The sequence below is a fragment of the Rhamphochromis longiceps genome, linkage group LG18 (genome assembly GCF_057381845.1).
Source record: "Rhamphochromis longiceps isolate RC_006_pf linkage group LG18, R_longiceps_female_GT1.1, whole genome shotgun sequence".
Lineage (NCBI taxonomy): Eukaryota > Metazoa > Chordata > Actinopteri > Cichliformes > Cichlidae > Rhamphochromis > Rhamphochromis longiceps.
This window is the reverse complement of record NC_140574.1, coordinates 2,357,698-2,382,006: the sequence shown is the minus strand read 5'-3', so window position 1 is coordinate 2,382,006 and position 24,309 is coordinate 2,357,698. Positions and strand designations below refer to the sequence as shown.

Sequence of the window (24,309 nt, the reverse complement as noted above, 5' to 3'; positions counted from 1 at the left end):
GAAAATCACAGCGCTCTCCTGCACTGATGTTGGCTCCATGTTGTTCTCAGTCATGTGACCGACCGGCCCACGAAGCACACCTGATGATAAATGTGATAATTCAGCCCGGTTCAGGGTGAGTCTGCAGGTTAGAGACGTTGCAGCTCCACGTGGCACTGCTGGTAGCCATGGTAGAGGCTTTTATTGTGAAAGAGCAGAGCATAGGAAGCCCCTGAGTGCTCAGAAAGAACGTAGTTTAGTTTGGACTGTTACAAAGCAGATAACACCGTCATTAAAGGCTGCAGAGGCAAAGAGCCCAGAGGCTGAGAAAACAGTGGGCAGGTTGAAAGAATAAAAGTTTTGATGTTTGTCTGTGAAAAGCAGTCGTGTTTCTTTGTGCTGGGAAAGCAGAGAAAGGTCTGTGGGGGTGGGTCAGGATGCAGGTGGGTTGCAGTGGGTAAGATGGCGAGCAGAGCTGGAAGTTTGAAGGTGATCCGCTGCCTGTCGACAGGCGACGGTCTGCAGAGGTGGAGCCGGAGCAGCTTTTATTTGATTGGTTCGGATTGTAAATGTGGACCCAATGAAAGTTTCCAGTGGGTGTAAAAGTAGGAGACTTTATGGCGGAGCGGCTTTTTGTTTTATTTATAGCACTCGATGTGCCAAAGCTCCAAAATAGAGGCTGTAAAGCCTCCAGGAGCCCGGAGGATGTTTGGGATTCCTCATTAGTCATGATTCTGCTTCCTCGGATCGATCCAGGCGCTGCACTCGTTTTACATTTTTACTGAGCTCGGTACTTTCTGAGGTCGTTAGAAATCTGTGTGGAAAGGGTTAACAGGCAGCGAGACGCCGCTGCGGGCTGACGGCGGGGAGTGCCAGAGATTTAAAGGCCAGTGGTCATCCCGAGGAGCTGTTGAAGTGGTGATCTGACGGTTTAGGGGGAAACATCTGTGCCGGCTGGGCGGTCAGCTGCCACGGCGAGCCAAAGAAAGCCCGCTTATTTTAGATCCGCTCGCTGTGAGCGCGTTTCGGGATGTAAAAAAAGCTCGCTGGATGCGGCTGCCAGGGCGAAGCTTTTTATAATAACAGCCTACTGTAAACATCTGAACGTGGAGTCATGATATCAATCACGCCGTCAGTCGCTGTTAGTCCCTCGCTGCAGCAGTTTGACCTGCTGAGCTCAAACCGAGGAGGTCAAAGCTTCATTATTTGAGCGACGTGCTTCAGCTTGTGGCCTCATCAGGAACGTCTGCATATAATAAAACAACCAATCACAAGCATCCATACAGTGTGGCAGAAGCATGTACGGCTGAGTATGATAGCTCAGGTTAAAGTCAGCCATCGTCCCTGGAGACGATTCATAGTTCTTTAAAAACAGGACAGACCTGCTCGAACACTCACAGAGATGCAGGTGCTTTATTTTGAAAAGCTCTGCTTTAAAACTCCTGATCTGTCTGATTCTTTTACTCCTGCTTTAACAGTGAAATGAGTCACTGTGCAGGAAGATTTCCATCTGAGATTCAGTGTTTTTTGTTTGCTTTATTCTTCATTTCTCTGAATGTGACAGGTGTGTCTCAGGTGACTCACCTGTGGAAACCTGATCCTGACCTATAAATGAAAGCGTGAGCAGCATTTCTTTAATCTGTTTTAAAAGTTTTTAATGGCAGAGGAAAACCTCCAAACGTGTCACGTGCTGTACTTTTACTGAACGTTAATGTCGGCCTGATGAAGCCGTTTCCTGTGTGTCGCCTCCGCCTCGAACAAAACCCGCGGTCGTGACCCCGACGAGTGTCAGGTCGGTGTTTGTCCTCCACTCTGGCCTCCCTCGCCTGCTCCGTGAGCTCTGAGCTCAGCGAATTAGATTTTTAAGTGAAGAAATACTCAAATCTAAAATGTTTTATGAGACGGGAACCTTTCACTTCTTATCAAAGCTTTTATTGTGAAAAATTAGTAATGGAAACTGATCAGATTTCAGCTTAATTCTGATTAAATAAAATATATTTCTACTCTAATTACACCTGCGACCTGCGCCAGGGAGAGCAAAGGACGTGCAAGCTGTTAGACAGGAAATGACAAAATAGACGGAGCCTTCAAAATAAGAGCGAGGGAGGAGTCTACCAGTCAAAGACAAATAAAATAAGTGAAGCTGAAAACGACTCCATTACCAATTGCGTGTCTCTCTGTGTCCTCGCAGATATCCAGGAGTTTTACGAAGTGACCTTATTGGACAGTCAGAGATGGGTGGAGTCTTCCAAGGGGGCGGACCCCATGGCGCCCGTCAACCTATGGGACTTCTCCAGCCTTCAAAGTACAACGGTGACCTCGGACACGCTGCCCAGCCTTAGCACCAGCATCGAGGTAAGAACTCCAGCTGCTGACAGCTGCCGCTCCGCCTGTCAGGACAGGAAGTGCCACCAACACTCGGGTTCTTTTTCCTGCTTCCTGCTGCTCTGTAGCAGAGACGCCGACCGTTGGTTAAAAATAGAAAACGGTAAAAATAGATCAAACCTTTCAGACCTCGCAGGATGAAAAATGAAGCTGCATTTGATTTGCAAAGCAGCTCGATGGACAAACTGACGCCATCTGTTCCCCGCTCGCACTAAACGAGGAAAAGCAGGATTCCCGCCAGCGCCGGCTCCTCGACGGGTACAAACGGGTCGAACTCCTGGTCACAGCGTGTTTGGTTTGATTAGTTTGGGCTGATGAGCAACTCGTTTCACTGCAGCAATAATATTTCTGCTTGGGGCCTCATTAAGTGTCGGTTTTCTTCCTTCAAAAGAAAATTCACAAAAACTGTGATGAGACTGTTTTATCCAGAACGTTAAAATTACAGGAGCTGAAATACAGTTTTGTGCTTCTGATTTCCAAAACCCTGAAACGCATAAATGCATCTTTAGCTCACGCTACGCTGAGCGGTTGTGGTCGGTCGTCTCCTAAAGGCCAAGAAAACCCCTCAGTCAGTGTGTGGATGCCATCTGTTATCACTCCTCCTGCTCTTATTTTGAAATAAGAGCTGGATCTTCCTGTCTTGTTTACCAGTTACAGCAGCCATGTCTTGGTATTTCCTGGCAGTGACAGAAACAGTCATCACTCATACATGAGAGATTTAAAAATAGAGAATGACACGGTGGTGTTTTGGCGTTCGTAACTGGAGAAGCCAAAATGAAACCTTTTCTTTCCTGTTTACTTTTCTGGGCTTTTTTAAAATATAGACGTAACCACAGTGATGTCACCCTTTGGTTTTGTCCTCAGTCTTAGCAGTTTGGCTGCCACCATGTTGGTTTGTTTGGAGCCAGTAGTGAACATGTAGGTAGTTAAATGCTCAGTTACCTGGTAATGCTAGCAAGCATGCATTCAGAGACATGGAGTGGTGCTAATTAATGCTAACATCCAATTTAAATTGTTACATTTCATTAAATCTGGAAGTCAGACTTCTTGGACGGTCTGTTAGTGCCGTAACCTCACTGTTGGTCAGATGATGTCATTAAAACAGTCCAGAATACCAGCTCAAGCCTGGGAGCCAGCTAGCAGCTACAACCACCTGTGTCGCCATTCACCTGTCAAAGAGGCCACGCCCCTGAAACTACAAACTGTAAACCCTTAAACGGCTCTGGAGACCAAAGCGGTTTCCGTATCCGGCTGTGAACTTTTTATTTAAAAAGTCTGTGGGAACTCACTCGCTGCCGGAGCCTCTGGTGGACATTGGAGGAACTGCAGGTTTTCTTTTGATCATGAATTAAATGTTAACTTAATTTTTCATGTTTCAAATGAACTTTTAGTAATTATGTTCTGCAGAATTCGTTCGGCAGCACTTTCCTAGTTTGTGCTGTTTTTAACATTTGGCATTTCTTCTTAGCTGCTCTCACATGTTAACTAAAAACATGTAATCACTGCGCCATCTGGTGGTACAAATTGGTATTGAACAAAATGAAAGTCGCGATTCAGCCTGAGCTTCTGTTTCACGCTGTGCGCAGGTGTGTTGGACATAAATCTGGAGCGGCGTTTCTTCACCTTGAGTTTAAATGATGTTAAAACAGAAACTCTACCAAAGTGCTTTTAAATGTTTGACTGGGTCTGATTTTCAGCCATGAGAGCAACTGTTCAGTTTCTCTCTGCTGTACGTGACCGTGCGCCTCCGCAGCAGCTTTGAGCTAAAACACGACGTTTGTGTTGGAGGACACGATGGCGTCAGATGTCCTTCACTAGTCCACAGGACAGTGATGATGATGATGAAGATTTAGATCAGCAGCCTGAGGAAGAACAAACTTCATGAGTTGTGCAGTTGTGTGTTTAACCTCAGGTGTGGTTTTGTGCTTCTGACTTCCTGATGACATGTTTGAGGGGCCGTGTGTGTGTGTGTGTGTGTGTGAGTGAGTGAGTGAGTGAAGGGAAAGCAAAGACCAACTGTTTCCCTCCACCTGATTTTTATCTAAACTGTCATCAGTTACACTTCATCACCATCTGGCAGTTTGGTTACGTCAGTAATTTATTGATTGTTTGGTTATAAAACGACCAGAAAACATTAAAACTGATCCCTCGTTAGTCCCTGAATCAAAGCGAACGCATTAATGTTCGAAAATCCAAACGACGTTCAGTTTCAGGGAAAAAACAAACGATTGTTGTTGTCTGATGTTTTTAAACACGCATCTCAACAAGAAAACAAACAGAAATAATGTTGAACATCAAACTGTTATTGATTGGAAATCCACAGATTTAAGTTACACTTTCTATAATATAAGAAGAACAAATCTCCTCCAGTTTCCAGTTTTGTGCTGATCTGATGTAAACCTTTGTGAGGACGTTTAAACTTCTCACTTGAAAAACAGTCCGAGGTCACCGACGCTGAGATTTCACTCTCGTGTTGATCTCACAGTTGATCAAAGACATCATTGATCAGTTTATTATTGGAGTTATTTTACCTGCAGAATGAATCTGTGTGTGTGCAGACCTGCTGCTCAACCCTCAAACTACAACTTGGTTTATTCCAGATGTTGTGAAGTTCCAGAGTCAATGCAGCACATCAACAGTCTGTAACAAACATCAGAAATACAACAGAGCAGCTCGATAAAATGTAACGTCACAGAACAGAAGATAAAATCGCACAAAACCAAATCAAATGGGACAAAAAGTCAAATAAAATAAAGACTCGCTGAAAGTAGAACTCATGGAAAATGTTCAGTTTAGTAGAAAAAGTGACTCTGCAGGTAAAACGGGGGAAAAAGACAGAGTGAAAGTGGTGACTGATGTTTTAGTTTTCTGACGTCTTATAATTTGAAACAATCGATTGATTATTGGTAAAAGTGAGAGATTAATGCCAGCGATCTCCATCAGTCTGCACGCTTCACATGCTTTTAAAGTTATTTTCAGTAAAGTTTCTGTTTTCTCTTCCTGAAAAACGAGAGCAGAGGCGGCAGGTTGTTTGTTTGGTGCTTTAAATCCTCAGCTGAGCTTCCGTCTGCGGCACAAACACGTCTCCAAGATGTGATTCGCGACGTTGTGGTGAACGCCAACATGTGAAACGTGAAAGCCGGCGATTCTGTTAGTGAAACGAAAACGGAGCAGTCTGCCTCCTCTGCTTCTTTCATTCGCTCTAATCCCGTGTTTTCATAATAGCAGATGGGATCAGCCAGAAATTGGAGTATAATCCAGAAAATGTTATTTTGTGTCTTTGTATGAGATTGTTTTTTTGGGAGGGGGTTAAAGCTAAAGTCTGCAGAGGTTGCCGTGGCAAACAGCTGGAGTCTGGATGTAATGCATCATTATTCCCGTGCTGTGCACTCGGGCAGGTGGACGGAGACGTTCGTCCGCTTGCGGCTGGCCTGAGGTTAGCGTTCAGGGTTGCGGGGCAGCTGATGCACGCTCAGGATTTACTCTGACGCTCGCTATGTGAGTGAGCGGCACATCCAGGTTAAGTGGAGGTTACGGTTCTCATCCGATGGAGCTGGCCAACCGTTCCTCTCTTCAGGCAAAGCTAAGCCTGCACTTCCTGAGTGAGGCATCGGGCTTCTCGCTTTGAGGAAGACAAAGGAAAATGTCTGAATTTAAAAATGACACGAGAAGCTTCTCCAGAACGTCTTTCACCTGCTTGTCTGTTTGCTCCCGCCTGATCCAGTCCGTTTGTTGTGTGAGGAGCTTTTCCAGAGCCGGACTGAGCTCGTTCATCCTGGTTTTTCAGTCCTGTGCTTTCAGCTGTCCAGGACCCGGGTTTGGGTCACATGGGTGTAAAGGTGAGCTGGTTGTTTGACCAGGCGATCAGTACTCCATCTGTATCCTCTGGAGCCAATAAACTGGCTCCTTATTTTCAGAACAGGTCGAACGTGACAGCCATAATGACCCCGGGAGTTTTCTGCCAGCCACCATAACACGCTGCTGCAGGTGGGGACTCGTGTCAGTGAGAGCACAGCTGGTTGGGTTTCAGTCCTTTGCAGATGCATGAACGGAGGCAAACATGCGTCAGTGTGAGGTGGACATATTTCAGCAGTCAGAGATGGAGGGCGGGACGTACGCATCATGTTTAGATCGGAGCACAAACCTGACGTTGGCTGAGATGTTTCAACCTGCTGTTGTTTGATTGAATGCTTTTCTTCTTCTTTCCTCTTTTTCCCGACTGTAAATGCTCATGCTCCCCCGTAGGACTCCCCCCTCCTAAACGAAATCCTCCACACGTTGGCGCAGGCCAAGCGCCCGCCTGGCCGTGACGGACAAGTAAGTACTGCCTGCTGTTGGTGGGAGGGGCTGTCGGTGTCGTCCACCTTCGCCGCATGTCCCATCCAGTCCTCGTGTGCTTTTTTTGGGCCATCGGAGGGGTGGGGGTCAGGGGTCAGGTTCGCCCAGACGGCCTCAACGTGTCGCTTTGAGTCGTTCTGATCTGAGTTTGGATGAAAGTGGAACCAGAGCTGAAGTCTGAGGGTTGTTTTTAACACTGATCAATAAAACAAACTCGCAGCTCTCACCGAGGAGCTGTGGCTTTATGGTCGGCGTGTGAGCTGAACTCTGACCTGACGCTGCGCTCCTCCAGTTTTCATCCTCCATCTTCACGTCTGGTCTCAGTGTTTAAATATTTCTGTCAGCAGGAACGCGGCGGCACATCGAGGCTGTCTGTGCTGTGTTCAGGGGTCGTGGGTTCATCGTGCTTCATTCGTTTTGGTTCATGTTGTCGGGTCTGAACGGTACACCTCCGGTCCTCAGAGCTGCACACACAGACACACAGCTGTCACTGATGTGGTAAAAACTTTATTAACTGATTTACACGAACGACTTTTCGTCGAGTGAGTCTTCAGTCGTTTAGAGTTTACGCATCGAATCAGGTGTGACGAGCTTTTCTTTTCACGCTGTGACCATAAATGGAAAACGAGACACCATGTTTCACATGAAAACATCACAGCTAGCTAATAGATGCATGTGAGCTGTTATTCTGCAGTTATGAGCTTTGAGAACAGTTGGTGCTCAAAGGCTTCACTTTACTGGAACAACAAACCTAAAATGTAACCAGTGTTTCCAAAACAAGCTGTAAATCAAAGTTAAAGTGATATTAAAATCATTTAAAGTGTTAAACGTGGATTAAAACTGGCCGAGGGTCTCAAACTGAAGCCAGATGAAATAGATTCATTTACCCACAGCACAATAGAAACACAGTAGATTTAATAGAGCTGTTCACAGCAGCAGTAAATGTGTTTAAGAACATTTTACTGATGCTTTTAATCTCTTTAAATGATGCAGATTAAAAATTCACTTTAAGCTCAGGATACGGCAGCAGAAGTTTGTTCGTTAGCGCCGTGCAGATGTTAGTTCCTGATTTCAGCTCTGCAGCACGGTTTCATTTACATTCAAGTCCAAATGAATCTGAAATTGAAGTGAAACTCTTCGATCAGTTCATGTTTATTGTTTTTGATTGAATTTCACTTCCTTATTTTATCCAAACTGAGCAAATAGACGTTCAAACTTCACTCAATTCATGTCAGCATGTCTCAGATATCAGCTGATAAAAAGTAGTGTTTGAAATGGGTCAACTTTACATTTTGAGCTGTTAGTGAGAGAGTCCGTTAAAAAACACCGGGTATGACCCTGCAGCCAGGCTGAGAGCCTGCCTGCTCCTGACCCCTGAGTCTGCATGTGTGGAGCTTTTATTGTGAAGGAGCCTTGCGAGGCCTCCCCCGGACAGACTGGAGCTGTACTGGCGTTCAGCACCTTCGTGGTGGTGGTTCGTGTGGATTTCAGTTCAGGTTTCCGTGAGGCTTCGGTCCTGCGCCGCCTCTTCAGGCTCCTGTGTGTCTCGTGCTGCTTTCAAATACCATCCTCATGTGTTTCTCAGTGTTGTACGTTTCTGAGCGTCGCAGCTCGTCCGGGGGACTTTCTGACCTCACATTGCTGTGACCCACTTATGCAAAATCTACCTGCGAAGCTTCGTCCATAAGCAAACATTATTCACCACAAGGCAGCAGCGGCTCAGAGCCTCGGCCTGGAAAGAGTTAATAATTCACACAACATGAAGCTGTGGTCTGAGGCTGCTGCTGCTCAGTGAGTCAAACCATCTATCAAGGCTCAGCTCCCTTTTTATCCCACATTGTTTCACTGTCGTCAGGCTGCAGGTGGAGAACACCTGCTGACAGGTGAGGCTCCTCAGCTGCAGTGGAAACAGACTGTATAAAACAGATGGACGTAGCGTCGTCACCTGTTTGTTAGTGAAGTCACTGAAGGGTACTGTATGCTCATTGGTGAATGACTTTCAGTCACAAGTTGTTAGCCAATGAGCATCTCCCTCTTTGTCTTTTTTTACAAACTCTAATGGGAACAACACAATCAACACTGTTGCGTTTAATGACACCTGAAAGCAGCGACTGAGACCATGAACTCATCAGGATCAGATGATCAGGCTGGAGGGTCAGAGGAGGCGCCACCTGCTGGACATTCAGAAGAATGCACTGGCTTCATTTTGCACAGCTGGAAACTGCATCCATCTTTTATTTACAGTCTGTAGTCGGAACCCACAGAGCCACAGCATCATCGCAGGAAGAGGCGGAGACTTGGACACGGACGAACTGTGAACGCGTCCTGTAAGATGCTCATCGACCAATTAAAAAAACCTGCTGTGTACCTGGTGAGCAGGTGGTGAACAAGTAGTGTTTCAGAGGCGCTCACATCATCTCGACTTTACCTGAAATGTTTCCACAGTGCTGAAGCTGCTTGGGCAGCCGTGCAGAGAGCAGAACAACCAGCAAAGCTTTTCACTCTGACTTTAACTGATAACGCTCGTGATGTGTGACGACCACGGCGCTGTGAGCGGTTTGAGATGTCCACACCTGAGGCAGGTGCTGCTTCTCTGCAGCTTCTCTGCAGGGTTAAACTGTTCTTTTCATGTTACTGTGAAACAAAAGTCCAGTGCTAAACACAGTTGTGGGTCACAGCAGCTCGATAAAGGTTTTTTAAACTTTTCTGCAGTGAATTATCAGAAACGGGTCAAACATGCAGGCATGCTTCTCCCTGCTGCTGCGCGCAGACGTTAAACTGCTGCAGCTCATTTAAACTCCGATCGATCGCTCTGATGCTCTCAGCTGCTTGGAGAACAAGTACAAAAGCACTAATAACTATTTCTCTTCAGGGCAAACGAGCTCATCACTTTAATGTAAAGCCCGGCAAACTGTTCTGTGGAAAACGCCACTCGCATCACTTCCTGTTCTGTGTTAATGTCGAGGTGTGAAACACGCCATATGATGATGATGACACGCATGAGACGCGACGCAGCTACATGACGGATTCATGGAGCTGTGAACGATTCCCACCTGCCAAACGCCCACGCTGCCCCATCTCCTCCTCCCCCTGCTCCTGCTGAGAGGGACACTGCTCCTCCTCCTCCACCTCCACGAGCATTTGGCGTTGAGTCATACATGTCATCAGCAGCAGTTAGCGTGTTTTCAAACCTCAAGAGGAAAAGCCGAGGCACAGTCTGACTCAGACAAGATGAGTTTGTGGTCTATTATTGAGTAGGACGTCACAGCGCTTCAGGGACACTTTAAAACACACTGATGGTTACAGCGCAGCCACCAGTCCGTAATCCAGTTAGCCGATTGATAGAAAAATTACTCATGAATCCTTTTTATGTAAAAATGTCAGACATACTGCTGTTTCAGCTGTTTGTTTAATGTAGAAAATATCAGGGAATAGTCACATATCATATCAGTCACTATTTCACATGATTATTTGAAGAAATAACTGTTTTATTCTATCAAGTTGAAATTTATCTATAATCAAGTCTTTTTAGAGTCATGTTGCACTTGTAATAAAACTGTATTATTCACTGGTAAGTACAAACTAATTTCAGCCCAGATCGTCATCTGCAGATATCATTCATGCCTGAGTGCTCAGAACCTGCAGGGGAGAAAAATAATAATTGTAATGATTTCAATCACATGACATTTACGTCATATTTGCATCAAAACTGTTTTGGTTTTGGTTAAAAGTACAATACCTGATGGCAAATGTAATTACTGAAAGGTAAAAATACTTGACTCAGTTCTTTATTACAGAATAAATTCATATTTTAATTAGTGTAAATTTATAATATGATAAATAATTAACTACATAATTTAAGCTGCTCCAAAATGTATTATTTAATGTCTTTGTTTATTTTTTTTAAGTGTTAATAAATACGCTGGTCTGCAATTACGCAATCATTACAGTACAGGTATTTAGTGTTGCATTCAGATACACTCTGAAACTATTTTTCCAGTCAAAACGCGTTTGATTGATCGGTTTAAAGTGAAAACTTGACTGGATAAAATTATATTAATAATTTCTATCTCCTGTAACCTCGCTAACAAACAATACAATACACTGGTTTTAATAGTCCCGTGTTAATCTTTTAACCTCATAACTTGGAGGGAGTGGGTTTTTCCCAAAGCGCCTGAACGCAGCTTGTGTGTGTGGAGGAGCCGGGTTCGCTGAGCGCTGCTCCTGCTGAGCTCCGGATACGGTATGAAGGAGGACCGGGGGAGGGATGAGGTGGCTCTCCGGTGAGCGCACTCTCTCTCTTGGGCAGATTTATGACCGCAGTCGGTCGGTTTGTGAGTGAATGTGAAGCATTTATGAAGAGTGGCGCCTCGCTGGAGTTCGCTCAGCAGGAAGGACGGACGGAGATGAGATGCTGATGTTCCCGGGCTTCACTCCCGGCTCGGAACGATGGACTGCATTTGTATTGTCACCACAAAGGTAACGCTTGAAGAAAGCTCATAAAATACCGACACACGCACACACTGGAGGGCGAGTTTAGTTAAGAGTGAGTCGGTGTTAAATTCGGCTTTCATTACATCATTCAAACGGCTTTTTAATTAGGTGAAAATTCACTTTTTTCAAGGGTCCGCGCCTCATTCCCGCCGTTGGTCCCCATTAAAACAGCACCGCTGATGAAGTGGTTAGTATCGATTTGTGACGATACATTTATAAAAGTGAGATTTCGACCAAAAATAGTGCTACCTCCTAATAGGTGGTATGTTGTCATTAATTGTGAGTCGATGGTCAATTCGGCTAGTATATTATAATAAAGACGACTTTTTATTCAGTAAAAAAACTTACTTTTCTGAAGGGTTCGCGCCTCATTCCAGCCTGTTATACCCATTAAAGCAGCATCGCTAATGAACGGAGGTTGGTAACCGGTTTGGATGATATGAAGCGATGATTGTAGGGAAAGTAAAACCATTCATTTTACTGTATCATTGCCGAATTGAAGAAAAGTCGATGGACATATACAGCCCCAAGCCTTTTATTCTTACTCATCGGTTTCTTTTCTAAAAAATAAGGATTAGAAATAAATTTGACTTTTCCTAATGCGAGTTTGGCGTGACATTTTCTTTGCTCTTTATCTTATTGTATGGTCTTTACCTTACAATATAACACACCTTAAGGCAACAGTTGTTGTGATTTGAGGCTATATGGATTAAATTTAATTGAAATTTTCACGCCTTTGGTTTATTAAGCCTCTTCTCTTTTTAAAGTCATACTTATTTTTGGGATTCAGTTCAATCCATTTATTGATTACTGATCAGGATAGTTACCAGCTGACTGTTTTCACTTTATGCTGGCAGTGTGTGGGGTCTGACTTTGAACTGAACACAGGCTTCTTGGTGTTTTTAGAGCTGTGAATGAAATTTGAAAGCATCCGGAACATATTGACATTTTGATTGTTCATTTTTATCACATTATTAACATGTAATAATGTGACAGAGCTAATAATGCTGCGTGTGATCTGCTCTCTGCTTCCTGTGGCGTCACTGTAGTTGCTGAACGAGACAGAGCTGATTTTTGCGCTTTCACGTTTTTTTTTTTTTTTCCACACCAGTTGGAAGTCTGGAGCCGTCACCTTACTGAAGCTATTTTGAGCTCTTTGTGTTCCTGGACAGTCTGTAAGTTGTAGTTTCGTAGGTCAGGGAAAGATTGATAACTGAACATTGTCTGTTGAGATCCATGGAGCGTTTTAAATTCATTATGAGTGTTTTTAGGTGACACATGTCTACCTGTGTCCTTGAGCATCATGGTCAACCTGAAGAATCCCAGGTTTACTCCGTGATGCACTTTCTCTTTGTGTCATAGTGTTTGGTTGTTTTATCGGGTTTATAAAAGCTACTAGGGCAAAAACATTTATTCAGTTATTTATTGGTACTTTCAAACTGTAAAAAAAAAACCTTTATGATGTTGTTTTAAACAACAAGCATGAGTTTAAAAACCAAACGTGAACCATGACGTTCAATAACAGAACATATCGCTGCATGTATCTGGTTATGATGACGACTTCTCAACCTGTCGTGTGATTTAAGGTTTGGGTGGCCTGCAGCAGTGGTGCTGGTGTTTCCTGAAGTTCAGATTTGGCTTTTTGAGGCACTGTCAGACTTCAGCCAGTCGCCATCTTTGTGCGCTGAAGTTGCTGCTCCTATCCTGGAAGTTCAGAAATAAGTTTCAGGTTCAGCGCGTATCCATGACTTGAGCTTCTCGAGGTGAAACGGTCTAATGGGGGTTTTAAAACATCTGCTGTAAAGGTGACAGAGGACAGGAAGATGTTGTAGAAATGAGAGAGACGCCTCTAAGACCAACGATAGAGCAGAAATGAAAGCAATAAAACAGAAGCTGAGGTTAGAACAGGAGGTCGGGTCAGTGTCCATGTTCTGTCTGTGGGAAGCGTTAAAGGAGCAACTTTGTCCTGAAAGATGAGTTTCAGTCTCTTAAATGTGTTTGCTGGGCTGAATCGTTAGTGGCTGTATGTAAACGAGGTTAACGTCCTGATGCGGCGTCTCCAGCTGGTCTGGGATCAGTGTCCCTGCAGGCCGTCATCTCTTCTCTGAAATCCCATTTCTGTGATCCGTGTCTCTCCTCTGATCTGAACCCCCGCTGCCTCGTCCTTAAAAACTCCCTCCGTGTGACATTAAACTTAAAGGACATTTTTCTCCCTGCACCCGCTGAGCACTGATGAAGAGTCCTCAGTGGATTTGAACCAGCAACCTCCGTGTTCCTGTTGGTTTCAGGCGTCTCCTCCCCGCACAGGAAAGGTGTCAGAGCCTCAGGTGTGTGTTTGTAGGGCAGTGCCTCGGCGTTGGCGCTATTTTCAGCTCCTTATTAACGACGAGCTGCAGCTCGGTGATTCAGCAGGACAAAGCACAGTCGGCTCGGTCTAAATACAGGAACACCAACAGATCAGCACTCGAGGAACACCTGAGGACACGGCTACAGGACGCACGCTGCCCGGGTGACTAAATATGTTACTTAAGAACCAAAACCAGCGTTTACAGTTTGAAATATGGTGAAAATTATCCACAGAGACCAAAACTGATGTGGGTTCAGCCTGTAAACATTTCAATGTAGGAACTGAGTCACTGCTGGAGCCTCCGATTGGAGGTCGGTGCTCGGATCAGAACCTGGCCGGGAGTTCAGGTCCTGGTGGCTCATCACTGATAGAAAGTTTGCTGGTTTCAGGCAGTTGTGTTTTTAGATGTTTCACGAGGACCTGTTGTTGTTCCTGGCCCCTCTTAGAGCTGCTTTGCATGATCCACAATTCAAAACAATCCTTCTTTGTCTTCCTCCAGGCCTCGATGCAGCCCCTCAGTTCATCCAGCCTGATTAGCTTTGATTAGGTTTGAACACCTAGTGGGAGTGGTGGCTGTATCCCCTCTCTGTGACATCATTCAGGTCCAAGAGTAGAAAAAACCCTGATAAACTGAGAGCTTTAGAGCAGTCTGACGCCTGATCATTGGAACACAACGTGAATGACAGGAAATGAGGAAAATAAAACATCTTTTTTGTTTATAAAGAGATGCAAAAAATGACATAAATTGATTGATGTGTATAAAATCTCTCTGCTGTGTTTCTCGCCACGCTGAAACCAGCAGTGCAGGCGCTCTCACGCAGATTCAGACACTTCCTGTCAGAAGTCTATTTATGTCGACGTCCTCACCCCCCGGAGCGAAAATTCAAGCACGAGATGATGTTTAATTTAATTATGACGCTGTGACAGGACGCGGCGTTTCAGCGTCTCCGTTACGGTGCAGTCATGTCCTGTTACTGTCCATTTCCTTGTTGATGTGAGTCTGTGCGTCCTCACAGCTCTAACACAGCACTGAACCTGTAACGAGTGTGTGGGTGGGAAAGAAGTTATCCAATCACAAATCAGCTCGTTACTGTGGGTTTAAACACGGAGTCGTCCTCACAAACGCAGAAACATTCAGAGCCGCAGTCTGTTGCAGCCGGAGGTCGGAGGTCAAATCGGCCGTCTCCACTCCTTCCAGAAAACAACCGCAGTAGCAAGGGCTGATGGGAAGGCTGATCGGCCGCTACCTGCAGAGAAGCGTAACGAGCTCATGCTGTCGGACTGTTGATGCTTCGATCAGCAGCTCGCCGCTGCGCCTGGAAACAGCCGCCTGAATTATTGATGATGGTTACGGGCAGAGCGAGGAGAGTGAACCTGCGAGCACGAAGAGTTAGAAACATGGAATCATTCCTAGATTGACTTTTGTCTGTTGGTCGTTACCTTTGTTTTTACCTGTGTTCAACTTAAAATACTTTAATTTACTTTCATTTAAAGCTTTTTATGACCTTGATGGCATTTTGTTATTTAGGTTTTCACGAGTTTACTCGACAGTTTTCTCTGATTTGATATATACTTAATGCTTAATGTCGTCAATAACATTCATACTTTTAAAGTTTGCATTTTTAATTTATTACTTTTTTGCTAAATAATTTTAATACTAAAGTAATTTTATATTTATTTTAATAACTTTATATATCTGGTATTTTTTTATATGTAAGTTCTTTTAAAGTATAATTTCATTTTAATACTGTCTTAAGTACTTTCAGAGCCCGTATTGCAGTACTTCATGGCCCAGAGATGAACACCTGCATTGAAGCTATTAGTGATGATTATGTGCATAAACTACATCCTGAGCTGCTCGGAAACACTAAACCTTCTGACCCCAAACCTTTATCGGTAAAGCCGGTCACATGACTCTCTGCGGTCACATCTGTCGCACGGTCGTGAGATGCGGTTTATTTTCTCTTTGCTGTAGTTTGACAGGACGGCAGCAAATATCCACACAGATGTGCTGATGTTCAAGCGATGCCCGGAGGAGGAAACAAACCCTCGATGAAAGCCCTGCGACAGACTGGCGACCTGTCCAGGGTGTACCCCGCCTCTCGCCCTATGACAGCTGGGATAGGCTCCAGCACCGCCCGCGACCCTGGACAGGATAAGCGGAAGCGAATGGATAAAGTTGAGGAGTTGTAAAGTGTTTTGTCTGGTGTCAATTATATCGTCAGTTATATCGTTATCGCAAATTTTCAAATGTATATCGTGATAAATATTTTTGGTCCTATCGCCCTGCTCTACTGGTTTCACCTGTTCTGCTCTAAGCTGGTGGTGTTAACCCAGCAGATAAACCGCGCGACACGTCGTGTCGAGTCCAGCTGTGGCGGCCGAAGCTCGGCACAGGAAGCTCAACAGCTATCTCTCCCCTCGCTGTAACGGCGCTCCTGCTGTGAGTGACGTCGAGGCGCCGTGAGGAATTTTTAATGGCTGTGTTTGCACTGCAAGAGGCTGATGGGCCCTGAAGGAGGACACAAGCCGAGAGGAGCAGCCATGCAGTTTAATAAGACACACACACACACACACACACACACACACACACACACACACACACACTCACACACTCAGCAAGCTGCCAGCAGTCTGCAGGGAGGTGAGGAGAACAGAAGGAGAGGTTGGAGAGGAGGAGGAACAGAGAGGATGCTGGGAAGCGTGGGCAGGGCGCTGAGATGAAAACAGAGGCAGAAGACTGGCTCTCACTTCTGTTTGCTTTCTGTGCGCTCTGACCCTTGACCTCTGCTGATGATGCCATAATCGCGTGGCACCACTGGGAGTTAAATTGGCAGGTTTCTTAAGAAGCTTCTCTGTGAGTGAGTGGAAGGTTCACACTGACGCTGTTTAATAAACGAATCTTCAGGTCAACATTTTAATTTGTCTGTTGTTTCAGTCTGTGGCTGGATACCTGCAGAGCACCTGGCCTCATTCAGGACTGTGTCCAACCCTAAAAACAGCTGTGCGACACATTTATCGCAAAACTTCAAGTATAAGGTGTCATCTTTTTAAGAAAATGTGTAGCTTTCATTCTGTTACTGTTACACACTGGAGCTGATGCCTCACGCCTCCATACTGCTGCAGGGGGTTGAATAGTTTTGAAAGGCGTCTGGTAACACAGGTGTGTGTTGGCTGTTTGAGTCGGTTTCTTCTGTTGCTGTTTAACTGATCAACTTTCTGTGTGCTGACTCTAAAAACGTTTTGTGTAAAATCAGACTGTATATAACATTTGTTATGTTTAGTTGTTTATGAATCCTTACTAAGATGATATGACAGTGCCTGAAAATAATTTGCTTTATTGGCAGCTACTCGTCTTATGCTCTGCTCGACTCGGATCAGCCGATTGCTGTTTGTGACGTTGCTGACAGGGACGTTGCCCCCTGGTGGACAAACTCACAGCATTGGACTGGGAAAGGTGCAAGCTATCCACCTGTCAGTGCTGCAGGGCAGGTGGACCAAAAGTCACGAGCTTGACTGGGATCACAGCAACGAGGTGTTTGTTTTGGTTTAACCACACCACCCCTGACACCATCCGCTGGGCTGGGGCACCCAGATTCACCTCATCCTGCCAGATGTTGTTCAGGTTGTTTCAGACGTGACCTCCGCTGGTTGTGTTACTCCGGGCATCAGTGCTGACTCTACCCTCTGTCACCAAAGACAGAAGCTGGGCATTTGTGGATTTTCAGTTTAAATTCTCACTTGGTTAATGTTGTGCTATCCACCCACCATAACACTGAGCGCTAGCAGCCGCGGTGGAGCAACTCAGTCGTTTACACATAGCAATGAGTGATATCGCCTGCTTTGAATAGTGGACATAAGGTGATATCAGCTATCTGCTAAAAAGCCATTCATTCACATAACGAGACAAAAAGGCTGCAACAGCATCAGATTTTATTTTAAAAATCTATTTTTGTCAGTTTTTCTGTTCCTGTGTGAAACTTTGCTGTTTTCTCTCTGATGAACAGACGGAAGTCAAACAGATGATAAACACCCGTCATTAACTGTGACGTTTGTGGGTCGCTGTCATCCACGTCTTTTATCACTTTGATGGAAATAATCTCTATTCTTCTAATTTATTCTCACGAGTCTGCGGCACTTTCTCTGGATCTCTGTGTTTCTCTGCTTCAGTCGAGTTTCTGCTTCTCGTCTCCGTCGTGTTGAAGTCTTCATTAGGCTGTGGTTAAACATGCTGTTATTGTGCTTAAGAGCTTGATGCTTTGCTCTGCAGGCGTTTTTACAGCAGAGGAAGATTTCCTCCTCCTCCTCCTCTCTGATCCTCTGCTCCCCCCGGGCTTCCCCCCTCTTTCCCCCTCTCCCTCCATTTGTATGCATGCTGATGGAGAATCTCTGTGGTTTCCCTGCATATTAAACCGAGCTGTCATATCTCTGCTGCGCTGAATAATAGATTTTCCCTCTTTGTTTTAGAGAGAGGGAAAGATGAAGGAATAGAGAAGGATGAAAACACAGAGAGCAGAAGGAAAAGAAATGTGCAATATGTTAACATGATTCATTTCCATTATTAAACAGATCCTTTTATAGTAGCAAAATCACAGGACAAATGTTGAATTTGGAGAGTAAATGTTTGATTAAAGCCACAGAGCTGCAGCTGTTCCCTTCATAACCACAAGAAAGGAGGAGGAAAATTAATCAAGTAATCGTTTGACTTATTTATGGCTCCAAAATGGAAAATTAATCACTTGGTCCAGTCTTTCCAGTGTGAGGTCTTTGATTTGTGCTTGATTTCTGTTATTTGGGCAAAGAAGGACATTTTAAGGGTGAGCTAACTTTTAGACCAAAAGAACTAACAGATTAATCAAAAACTCTTCGGCCAAACTTAATTTTTACCAGCTGTGGTTGGTAGACACTGCAAAATCTCTTAATGCTCTCTGCAAATGTATTTTTTCAAATGAAGGAGAATCAATCATAAGAACTAAATATACTACACTGTAAGTAAAGTAAAAAAGCTCTACTTCAGTCTGCTTTTAATATATTTGGAGCTAATGCACTCAGACACGTTATAATAAATAAGCTTCGTATGAATAGATTTTTGTTAATGTTGGATCTGTAGAAGAATATATTTTGTTCCTGTGCCCCATACACCGCACGGCTGCATGAAAACGGGCTCCGCCGTCACTCAAACAATAAAAACACTAGAACTAAAGTAGAAGCACAACTATGTGACGTCTTCAGGTTTCTTGTTTGATTCATTTTATGTGAAAAAAAATGTTCCGTAACAGAAACGTGTTTAGGAAGCTAGGTTTATGTTGTTCGTTTTTTAAATTAAACTGAAGTCAGTTTTATGTATGCAGCACCAAATCACACCAGCAGTCGCCTGAGGTTGCTTTATATACTGTGAGGACCTGACAATGCTGTTAAAAACATGACATGCACGCTGTTTTGAGAGACAGCTGTGGGGTTTTTGTTAAATGTCGGTGCCCCATACACCGCACAGTCGCACACTCTGGTTGTATTAACATTTGTTGTCAGTTCTTGGGTTTCCTTTCATTAAAGTGTATTTTTAGGTTGCAGCAGACTGATAAATGCAGGCACTGATGAGCAGAACTCAGTTAATGTTGGTAGATAAATTAAATTGGAAGTGCATGACAAATTAGTGAAAACATTTGCTTCAAATGGCAGGAAGCAGAGATTCCTTCCTGTGCGGAGCAGGGAGGAGATTTTCGGTGATAAGAGTCCCGTGGGGATCAGAGATCGTGATGTTGGACGGCAGGAGGACCCGAGCTGCAGACTCCGAGGGGAATCGCCTCTCAGTGCAGTCTGGTAGTTTGTCATTGTTTTCACGCCGCCTCTGACTCTCTCAGTGTTTGTCGCGGCCGCTGTCGAAACAGGAAGTGGCGGCCTTATTGACTCACTCCAGGGCTTTCCCATAGAGAGCAGATCACAGAGCTCCGGCTTCCTTTGCCTGCACTGCGCTGAAAGATTTTCCAGCTGCCACTTTCTCCTGAAACGTGCTGCGTGCCTCGGCCTCGCTGCGTGTCTGCAGCCCGAGCTGATCTCAGGTCAGACTTCTCCCTACCTGAGTCTCTCCTGCAGCTGTGTGACACCTGGAGGACTTCCTGTGGTCCGTTCAGTCTGCTAATTATGGTCGTTGAGTTAAACTTCAGTTATTATTCGACGAGAATGGATTGGCGTCTGCTTTATATTCTTTTGGGTTTGACCTGCTGGTCAGACAGAAAGTGAAACAATGAGGTCACTGCGTGGAAACGGTGGACGACTGGAGACGATAATCACGGACTCCTGGGCTGCTAAAGCTTTCAAAGCTGTTGGGCAATTATTACAATTATGGTTTTGTCAGTTTCTTTAAATAACGGTGAGAAATCAGGTGATTGAACAAAGTAGAACTGCAGCTAATCTGCCCGCTGTGTTCCCGGCCTCCTTAATTTCACTGTGACGTCTTCAGTTGTTGACCTGCACAGTTACAGGAGAAGAATTAAAAGCATAAACATTTAAAACTTTAAAGTTTCTTTACAGGCTTTAAAGAGTCTTTGCAGTCATGCTTTTAGGTAAAAACTAAACGTTGCAGATCCAGAATAATCTTTATTATAATTATGTGATAATCTGGAGCAGCTGCTGGTTTTGTCTTCACACGGTCCTCTGACGTCTGTTATTTATGCAACATCTTGACTGTAAACCGATTTGAAAGTATTTGGTTTCATAAAAAGATGACGTGGGTGTCTTTAATGGAATTGTCGATGATCTCACTGGGAAGCTAAACATTGGCTTCTTTTTTCAGGAATAAATCCGCTTTAGAAAACTCTTCTGTCTGCGATTGTTTATGCTGATTTACTTTTGTCTCCTCAGGTTTGCTCAGATGATTCAGACTTGTTTGACTACAAAGTCTTTGACTCACCACAGCAGACTTCTAGAGTTTAGCGGGTTGGTCATCACGGACCGCTCGCAGGAAACGTCTCTGATTTGTTCTTATCTGTAAATGATTCCAGTTTATCTTCTTCTTCAGTTTATCTTCTTCCTCCTGTGTGCTCGGGTTTTGACAGACATGGGAAAATCCGTCTCACTGACGTCCTTGGACCAGGAAGTGTTTCCAGATGTTAGATGTGAACTTCATTATAAGTGTCGCTGTTTGCTTTTTAACATGTTACGGGCATAACTGTTAAACGTGCGTGGAGCTGATTGATAATCTTTACAGATCAGCTGGATTACAGTGAATAATACATATGTTTAGATTTGACGTCACAAACACGAGTGAGCGTGTTTGATGTGTTTATTGTTGCTTCGCTGCTTGTTGACCACAAATGGACCCAATCGATCGTTTGATAATTAAGGACGTGTTTTTAAAGCAGTACTTCTTGCGGCTTTACTGCAATCTAAACTAAAAATAGTTTGGGTTGGCGGCGTTTCATGATCAATATTTATTGGTGCAGTAATGCAGAATAACGCAGCTGTTGTATTACGCGAGTCTGTTGAGTTTGTTCGGCGTTTTGTGTGCACGTGTGACCCGACGGCCAGTAACTTCAGGTTGGTTTGCACATCTGTTCTCTGGAGAGAGCTGAGGAGTCTTCATTTTAAAACCTGCCTCTCTCTGCTGCAGCGTGGGAGCACAGAGGATTGTGGGTAGGGAGTGGCGCTGAGCCGCTGCAGATACGACAGGGACGCTAAGATGCGACCTCGAATGGCTCAGACGTCCCCCCCTCCTCCTCCCTCGCCTCAGGGCGACTCCTCGCCATCTGGGTCGGCACAGGCACAAGAAGTCACTGCCAAACTGTCATTTGGGACAAAAACACTCACAGGCAGACGTCTTAGAAACACTGAACGAGGGGGCGTGGCCTCTGAGGTACAGGTGAGACAGAAAACCTGGATGGTGATCATAGTTTATGAGCGGATGAAACACGGCACTTTGTTGGAGTTTGTCTTGGAGGAATAAGGAGAACACAGGAAGCTTCACAGGAAGTTATCAAACGTGTGGACTTTTATTTATGAAGGAGCACGTCGGCCCCAACGCCATCAGCTGTCATTGGATGATTATTGGTCAGCTGATACGTGGGGAGTACGTGTTTTTCATCTATAATTAGTTTGTGTGCTTTCAGTGCATATTAAATTATTAACAGTGTGTTATCTCTGATACTTCTGGGAAATGAAGGCTGGATCACGCTGTGCGAAAGCTTTCCATTCAGTTTGGTGCATCAGTGTCTGTTCAGCTGCAGCGCAGGAAAGGAAACTTTGGTGTGGCTGAGGCTGTGCTGCCCCCTGCTGCTGGTCTGTGGCGGTGCTCGTTTCCTGCACATTGATCGGTCTGTTCCAGCCGGTGTTTAAAGTTGGCAGAGATTTGTAAGATTTCAGTCCTGGTTGCTTAGCACCAGCCGCTGCCAGCAGCTCTTATTAATATATTTGGGGGGTTTAATGTTTGTGGTTGAGGACTACGAACAAAAACAGTGAGCACACAGCGCAGCAACGATCTTCTCCTGTTTATTCTCGGGGTCATCTGCTGGCAGAAGATCAGCTGATTGGTGAGGTTTGTCATTTGTTCTGATCTGAGATCTGCTGGAGTCGTGTTTTAGGAGTGTTCAGGTGTTCAGCTCTCCGTTTCTCAGTGTGTTTGACAAAAACGAAGCCCTCGGCTGCTGTCAGCTGGTCTCCTCTGGACCGTGAGGTCGGCTGTTTTCGTCTTTCTTTGGTGGATTTTGGATGTTTGGGATCTTCAGCAGGTTGTTTGGTTAGCTCGGAGCGTCCTCACTCTGACAGAGGAGCACATCTCTCTGTTTGGATGGTTTCATTCAGCTCTAATTGAGGTCCAGCAGGGGGCGCCACCTCTACAGCTGTTCACCTGACTGTGCAGGTCAGATACAGGCAGCAGTTTGTTCTGACTGGAACTGATAAAAAGTTTAATTTACAGATTTTGTTTTTCATGTGGCATGACAAACTATGTGTGCCTTATGTAAACCCAAAGTCTTAGTCAAACCAGCTGTGTGTGAACAGCTGCAAACACCTGGATCAGACTTTTCTGTAGTTTTGTTTCAGAGTTTAGCTTCTCTAATCAACATCACCAGTTTTAATGAACTGATGAATGTGCAGACATGTGAAGACCATCTCTGAGTTTAGGGCTTTTGATTGGTCAAAATGAGGATTTATACACATGTGACTTTGAGTGAAATGTTTCCTTATTGAAGTTCCAACAAATCAGTTTTCAAAGAGCTTTGAAAGGTGAAACATCTGCTGCGGCCAGCGATGAGAAGAAAGCCGTGAACCCCACAGCTCACTGTTGTTTCTGTTTCCGTATTTTTATCGTGTCGAGTGTACGGCGTCTGCCGTAATGAGAGCTGAAGGCGTGAAGCAGCAGCTGAGATCACAGGTGTGCGGAGGTGAGCTGCTGGATCGGGCTGTAGGTCGCTGGGTTGCACGGCTGACCTGAGGTTTGCATGAAACTTCTGTGAGAAACTGGGAAGAATATCTGTGTTTGCAGGTGTTATGTTACCTGTTTCTTTCTTTATTTTTACTAAAATACTTCAAGATAAATTCCTGAAGAAAATACATTTTTATTCCAGCCCAAAAGGAGACAAATGTGCAACTTAAGTAGAACATAGATCAGCTGGAAATGTTGATATCTGCCACCACTAGGGGGAGCTGTCCTGCAGCAGGCATTCACCTGACTCAGGTGTTGCTGCAGGTTTGATCGGGTCTTTTGTTTCCTGACTGATTTCCAGCTGGCGTTTCAGAGGGCTCGTTTGTTTTGCAGGCGTCTAAAATGCCTCCCACTCTTCTGTTTTTTTGTTTGTTTGTTTGTTTAAAAAAATAAATTAAAGCAACACTCACGTTATTTTAACACCTGTATTCCAGGAAATTGGCCTAAAACCAGCATGAACAGCAGCGATGGAGCCTGTTATACTCCTGTTTTCTGTCTGAACTCCCTGAGAGGACTGAGACTACCTGATCCCGCTCACGTGCTCCTGAAACGACCCTGCGTCTCTCTGCAAGCTCCTCGGTGTGGCGGCCGGTCGCCGAGTGGCGTGTAAAAAGCAGCAAGGTCGCTGTCACTGCACACGCTCAGTCTGCTCTCCCGTCTCTGAGCATGTGCAGGCTTCTTGTTTGTCTGCACGTGTGCGAGCCTGACTCAGACTTCCATAACAAGGCGCTCAGACAGACGCACGCCCAGATGGAAGCTGATTGGTTGAAGTGTCTAAAGTGTAATGAGAGCCTGAGCGTCTTGCTCCAGTCTGTCTGTGCTCGGTTTAAGGCGTCTGAATCAAGCGCCGTGATTGGTGTGTGTCTTTTTTCTTTTTTTCTTTTTGAAGGGCAGTAAGTTTGGTGACCTGAGTCCTAAAACTACACTACCCATGATCCTCAGTCGCTGCTAAACCTGGGTCCAGTGTGATGGTAGTAAAGCACAGTTCACCCAGTCTGAAGCCTGAACTTGATGGTTGTTATTACCTTTAAAAACATCTTGTGATTATTGAACTTTTTAGTGGGGAGCGATGTTTCAGTCGAGTTGGACTTAAGAAGCCGGGGTGGGATCGACTCGTCAGCAGAAAGGCGAAGCCGAGGAGCTCCTGCCTCCAGCAGCAGCACAAGCTCTCTCTGAACAGCTGAAAATAATACAGAGGTCATCGATGAGTAAACGGACTTCTCCTCTGCACACTGCTGTTTGTGGTAACCGCTCACTACCCATGATCCTTAGCTGCTGTTGGGGGATTGGGTTTGGATGATGCGCTGCTGGTTTTCAGGTTGCAGGTACTGGGACTTGGGAGCTGTGT

The 24,309-nt window shown here is 45.0% G+C and overlaps 1 protein-coding gene across 14 annotated transcripts in view; it reads left to right on the top strand.

The window, feature by feature from the left end:
* The window catches only part of dlg1b (discs large MAGUK scaffold protein 1b), a 102,918-nt gene that overhangs the window by 19,506 nt on the left and 59,103 nt on the right, over positions 1-24,309 (top strand). For 7 of the 14 annotated variants that reach the window (XM_085388826.1, XM_085388823.1, XM_085388821.1 and 4 more), the window contains exons 3-4: positions 2,171-2,334; positions 6,610-6,681. In XM_085388826.1, coding sequence (XP_085244952.1) covers positions 2,171-2,334; positions 6,610-6,681 — 236 coding nt within the window. The remainder of the gene's footprint in view (positions 1-2,170; positions 2,335-6,609; positions 6,682-24,309) is intronic. The other 7 variants (XM_085388825.1, XM_085388832.1, XM_085388831.1 and 4 more) reach the window with 1 other exon arrangement.